Source organism: Varroa destructor, unplaced genomic scaffold (genome assembly GCF_002443255.2).
Source record: "Varroa destructor unplaced genomic scaffold, Vdes_3.0 BEIS01000007.1, whole genome shotgun sequence".
Lineage (NCBI taxonomy): Eukaryota > Metazoa > Arthropoda > Arachnida > Mesostigmata > Varroidae > Varroa > Varroa destructor.
This window is the reverse complement of record NW_019211460.1, coordinates 31,634,558-31,641,012: the sequence shown is the minus strand read 5'-3', so window position 1 is coordinate 31,641,012 and position 6,455 is coordinate 31,634,558. Positions and strand designations below refer to the sequence as shown.

At 36.9% G+C, this 6,455-nt stretch overlaps 1 protein-coding gene across 3 annotated transcripts in view; it reads right to left on the bottom strand.

Moving 5' to 3' along the window:
• The window catches only part of LOC111255033 (metaxin-1), a 10,730-nt gene extending 4,660 nt beyond the window's left edge, over positions 1-6,070 (bottom strand). The window contains exons 1-2 of one of the 3 annotated variants that reach the window (XM_022816678.2): positions 5,912-6,070; positions 179-376 (exon numbers count right to left, since the gene is read on the bottom strand). In XM_022816678.2, coding sequence (XP_022672413.1) covers positions 179-355 — 177 coding nt within the window. In that variant the 5' untranslated portion in view covers positions 356-376; positions 5,912-6,070. Of the gene's footprint in view, positions 1-178; positions 410-1,022; positions 1,629-5,911 lie in introns of those variants that run through there. The other 2 variants (XM_022816676.2, XM_022816677.2) reach the window with 2 other exon arrangements.
• Positions 6,071-6,455: the final 385 nt, after the last annotated feature.

Below are 6,455 nucleotides of genomic sequence, written 5' to 3'. Positions count from 1 at the left end.
TATATATGTAGTAACAAAATAATAACAACAGTGAACGGTAAAATTTCCAACAAGCCAAAAATATAATTGATTTTTCTCTATTTAGATTGGACGACTTAGTTATGTGTATATACTAATTTGCATGTACGCGAAACTTATTTTTTAGGTAAAGACACCTTTGAAAATAGGGCCTACCTACCGTTTTTCCATATGTGCTGTGCCATAACGTCGCAGAGAGGTCCGCAGTGAAGATGTACTTGCGATGCTGAACTGGACGACTAAGAGCTCCAGCCAGCTTGCAGTATGCCAAACTTTCTAAGCAATCGATGCTTACGGAGCCCAATCCCCAATCGCCGCGCCATACGGTTAACTCCATCTGACTGCAGTTTGATCCTTTCTGTAGACAAAAGAGATAAGCATAGAATGGAATCTACACAAATATATAATCTATACTATTCAAATAATATCTATATTATTTGTCGACAAACGTCTACGCTAATAAAACTATTTTAAGAGATAAAATTTGACAGTAAATAAGATTTGGCGGATCGTACTAGGACCATTTTTACGGATGCAATCGTTCATATGAATTCATAATATTGCTTTAATTATTGAACAGTATATAAGTACGCAGCTCATCCAGAAAGCTTGATTACCACTATACCCTGTAGCCATCAAATGCAAAATAAAAAAAAAAAATAGAAAATCGTATATGCTAAAAAAAACGAATAGGCAAGAATTCCAAGTTTAAGAATCACACACAATCACGTTAGTGAGTTTTTTAGTCGTATAAAGGCAATTCATTAAAGCTCGATGCAGCTACAGTACTTAAAATATAATGAATCTCCAGAAGTTTTACTGTGTTGCAGAAGTGGCTTTAGATAAAATTTGTCGCCTAGTCAACTAGCATGAGCCACCCCTAATAAACTTAAAAATTCATATGATAATTACGCGACTAATCCACAAATAAAATGCACTTGAACAGTAACAAAGTACTTTAGGGCTTGTTATAATGTTATTCTTAAGCGTCTTCACAGGCCTACCTGTGCGGTCGCTTGCATTATAGGAAATCCACATAAATTCCCAGCAAGAAATGCATATATGTGTGCAGGTGAGTCTCTCCAGGATCGGTAAGCTCGATTGTCAAACAAAACCAGTAACGAATTTTTTTATATGCTAACCTTATCAGAACATCTTTTACAGAAGGTCTTAAAACACCAAAATGATTTGATAAATATTAGATATTTTCTCCGCTTGGAATGTAGCCAACCGAACAATAAGTCGGATTCTAGTCGGTCACAACAAATGGTTGTGGTCTATAGCGGCTCTGTTTGTATGAAACATACAGCTGATGCACACCAGCGCTAACGGTATGTCCCGGTGCCCGGCGCTATTGACATGTCGATAGCGCTAAAATTTAACCGACTAGTAATCTTCAATTCCGCTATTCACTGAGAGAATACCTAAATAAACCGAAATATCCAGTCGTTTACAAAGAACTTTTGTATTGCAATTCACTTTAAATGTTGCTGCTTTTTGGAAAGGATGATTATTTCCTTCTATTTCTATCGTTTTCTTTGACCATTTGAACATCAAACAGAGACCTTAGTTACCGAACGAGGCGTGCATAGGGGACGATCTATTCATTACCCCTTTTAAAATCGATGGTTCTTGTTTTGTGTTTCTTGTCCATGTTGCATTAACCAAAACAATTGTAGTCCACTGAAGCAAAGTCTAAGCTATTAGCCAGGCGCAAAAGCTCTTCTGAGTCATAATCTCTATGTTTCGAATTTTACATTTGGTGCCGCCGTTAGGCATACCTCCTGACGGCTGGCTGACTTGCAGTGTTTATGCACAGGTTCGAACCTAGACCAAGCATAGATGAGACTTTCATGGTAATTAAAGATAATTTTCGATGATCTAAAAATCTCAAAAACGTTTCCCTTGTGGCTCTTTTGAGAATTCTCTCGACTTTGAGATTTGGTTGGTCTTGAAAAGATCGCAAACCAGTGTGACGTTTAGTGTCACACTTAGTGCAATGGGACCTCTTCTTGCTTAATAGTTCGCTCAGATCTCACAAAGTTTTTAGACGTGCACATATAGAGAATTATACGAAACTTCCTTCGTGCTTTAAAGATTGTCTCCAGTACTTTCGACAATTACTTTGTAATTATTCTAACGTTTAGCGCAGTAAAAAGTAACCTTCAGAATAAATTGCATTTTTATCATACTAACTGTTTAGCAGATCGGGATGTTTATACAACTTTTAAACCACGTTTCATCAGCCAACGAAGTTTAATATGAGCAACTTTTAAACCACGTTTCATCAGCCAACGAAGTTTAATATGAGCACCATAACTTACACATTTAGTGATATTAGCCAAAGACGCAACTAGGAGTCTATTGAAAATATGTGAAAATCCTAGGTTATTGGCGCGATCATTCTGATAACGAAAACTGAGAGGAAAATCACAGAGAAAGTGTCTGCACATAAAGAGCCACTGTGATCACAAAAGGTTTTGAACATGCACAGTGTGTTTCTTAACGACTCAATATGGGATTCATCAAAGCACCTGTCACAAAACTGCAACGAAAATACCTCAGTAGAACCAGAAAGATGCAAAACATTGGTACCTCACTGATTGAGTCAGCTACAGCTGGGCTATGCTTTGCAGACAATATGCACAACTACTACATGCAGAACCCCCATTCGGAGTACATGCTTTGCTGTATTCAAAATATCGATCAATCCATGCCGACTGCCAGAAAAGGATCAGGCCTGAGAATGACGTTGAGTAGAAAAGGAGGCGCTTGATATATTTGGGCCTAATCTGATTTGCATATTGCGACGGATATCAAGGCCTCAGATTCCTGAAGGACCTCATCAATGGTGTTCTAATCAACAGCACGTAGTGCGGCTGACTATAACGCCTGAACCCATCATTTTGTTTCCTTCACAGCATGGTCGAGAGAAACAAACCTGAGTAATAGCTTCAATTCAGGTATTCTCCAGATTTAAGTTCGTATGACGTTGATTACTTCATCATGAAGTAATATAGCGTATTATACCGTCGGTTCTCTAAAACAAATTATCGAGAACAAAATTAAGTATGGAAATGCAAATCACAAGATCACCACTGTTGATGACCCACCTATAGCGCTGATTTTAATGTTGGAATAAATAACAAAGGGGATTACATCTAATATACATTAAAGTGCTGTTATTCTAGCGTATTCAACAATTAGTTTAAATTCTTAGGATAAATAAAAAATAACTCCAGACAACTTAATACAAGTTATGTTAGCTTGAAAAAAGTTCTCTACATTTTTTTAATAAGATAAAAAAAAGCACTACATTTTTTATTTCTGTGACAATAAGTTGTTATGTTATAGTTGTGGTTTACGCCTTCTTCCTATCTTTCCATTAATAGGTAGCGGGCTTGTCGGGTCTTTTTTTTTGAACAGCCTAATTAACTCAATGCAAATAAACATACTGATGCACTGGATGTTTTGTAGAAAGCAATTTCAATAAATCAAGCTCTCGCAGTCTTACCAAACGGCATTTTTTTTTGGATGAAGATCTGGTTGCACCCCGAGGCCATAACTTTTCTCCTGGATCTACCCATTTCGAGCTTTGGTTTATGCTGATCTACAAACGCTACGTGTTATTATCAGCGACCGTTCTGAGCTAAAACCGATCACTGTCACCGCCTGAAGCTTGCTTATGGGCAAGACGTTAAGATGTATGTAATAACTCCTTGTTGGATTCAAAGAGTTCCAAACTCCAGTTTCTACGTAAACCCAAAAAATTTAAAATAGTTAACGACGGTCGTGTGACTGCAGCTCATCTTTTTGGCTAATATCCAAGTTGTTTGTCGGCCATTCTTATCTAAAGGCACCCCCAGATGGTCGTCATTAAACTCGGGCAGTCGGTCAGAGCAGACTTATCATTTATATTTCAATACCGTTTTCAAACTTCACAAAAGGCTCTATTACAATCCTTTACAACGTCGTACAAGCAAATTTTCCAGGCTATTTCTGCAGTGTTCTGGGCTCGACGAAATTAATGGAACAGAAAGTATAGAAAATGCACTTTTTCTCTTAGAAATTTAACAAATTTTTTCGACGTTAAAATCGCACACAACACATTACAGTGCAGTTTAGAACAGGCCAAGAGAAAAGGCAACTTTCGAGTAATGTATTAGAAGTTTTATTTTCAAAGCGCAAAAGCCGCCTTTTCAAGTTATCACGTAGTTCGTATAAGTTAGACCCAACCATGACTTTACATACACCGAACGGATAATGATAGAAAAAAGTATGTATTAGCTAGAATATGAAAAGAATGCTAAATAATACTATGTAATTAATAATAGTAATAGTACTAATGAAGGATATAAGTTGAAGATGAGGCGGATTCGTGCCGCATAGAATTGGCGGTTGCAGCCCGAATTAATTCAATGTAATTATTTCATAGGCCAGTGGTTATATTGATTTTTTCTAATAAGAAGTCAGCTCTTGTTAAACAAAGAACGCGAAAGATTGTGTAATTGGTAATTGGCTTATAAAGTAAACGTTAGTATAATCGATGAACGCATTTTCTTCTGCGTGTAGAGCTATGATGGGACCATGTGAAAGAGCCGTTGATGCAACGCTTCAAAAATACTGACGGTTTCTCTAGCTAGATGACCTAGAAGATCTCAAGTACATGAACCGTGTCGGGTCAACGCTAATATCCCTTAAAAGCTGTGATTTGACAATAACAGATGTGCTTTTTGCTAATTGTCAGAATGCTTTTTATTTAGGCTTCAGATGAGGTTTTTTGAAAATAGGGGAAATTCCTGAAGTAAAAAAAACGTTATATTTTTCAATTTTACAATTGTTACGATAAAGACAAATGTTGCTATGGTAAAAAAAATTCTCTTTATGGTTTATACGTGCTATCCGAAAAAAGAGCTTACAGATGATCCTGCCGCCTTTGTTTAAAAAATCCGGGTGTGGAAAATACTCCTCATAATTGCCTCGACCAACTACGGAAAAGGTTATTATTAGAAAACTTTCACAATAAAGTTAAGCGTGACTGACACGTGAGTAGTCATAACGACGCCGAGGACCCAAACGTTCCCCGGCAAAGAGTTTTCAAAAATTTGAAAAAACCGGAGCACAAAAGGAAGCTCGATGTTTACGTGTGACTTGAATCGATGCAAAATAACTTAATCTTATTTCTATTTGCGAAACTCTATCGAAATGTATCGAAATCAAGCTAATTCTAGGGTGGTTGATAAATAATGGGTCACATATGATGATAATGTACAAAAACGATTATAGTCGACGAGGAAAGCTTCACAAGCTGTTGCAGAACCCAAATTGTCTCCAAAGAAGGTGAAGCTACGTATTTGGTGGTTTTAAAAAAGAATCGGGCATTATGCGCTGCTGCTATATCGAACCTCGTTTTCAAAAATGAATAAGATCACAACAAGCAACGAAAAAATCTGCTCATTAATAACGCCGTCGTGTTCTACCATAACAGTGTCAGATCATATACGTTTTGAGTTACGTGGCAAAAAGTGAGACAGATGGAAAATTTTACTGCGTTCGCCGTATGGCTTGGATTTCGGGCCATCGGACCATTTAATTTTAATGGACGGGTACCAAAATCACTTGTTATAATTTTTGGTCCAGAGACCACAGAGGTAATACACTGACGGGATTTTGGTAGCGCTTTCTAGCACTATGGGTCCACTAATGGTGGAGCGTCATCGATTAAGATAACGCATATTGCCTCAAAATGTTAAAAATATTTTTGCTTCACTTTGGTTTCAAAGCTGGCAATACTTTTTTGATTACCCAATAACGATCTACAAAATAAGTAATTAAATTATAGAAACTTCGCATTGTATATGATCGTTATAATAATAAATGGAAATTCGGGTACCTTATATTTGTGCTCACTTGTGTTTCCGCTTCAAGTGTTTCTACACAGGTTGCAGGACATTTTGCAATTAAAATAAATAACATGTTGAAGAAGAATTATCAAGCTGGTCCGAAGCGGTCAAGTACTTATAGCATACGTCGTCCACTATGGTTACAGCTGACATCTCGAAATCATTTCTATCGATGAAATATCGAATCGACAAATATGATTTCCATAGAAAAATTACCGCAAAAAACAGAATTTTCAGTCACCTGACCAATAAGAGATATCATGGGGTTTTAACATTTATTATATGGCCAAATAAAAAACAATAGCTTATAAAGTAATTCAGTTGCATTGGCCATTTTCACCAGGTTAAGTACCATAATGTGATACGCGCCCTTCCCTTTCCACTTTAAACTCTCTTTCTCCCTTTTTGTATTTTCAGATGGTTTAGCGGTGCCATATTACAAGTTATAACAGAGTTTACATGGCAGGCTAAACGTAATACGAAGTAGACAACGTGCTATGGATTAGAGAAGAATTGTTTAATACACTATATACA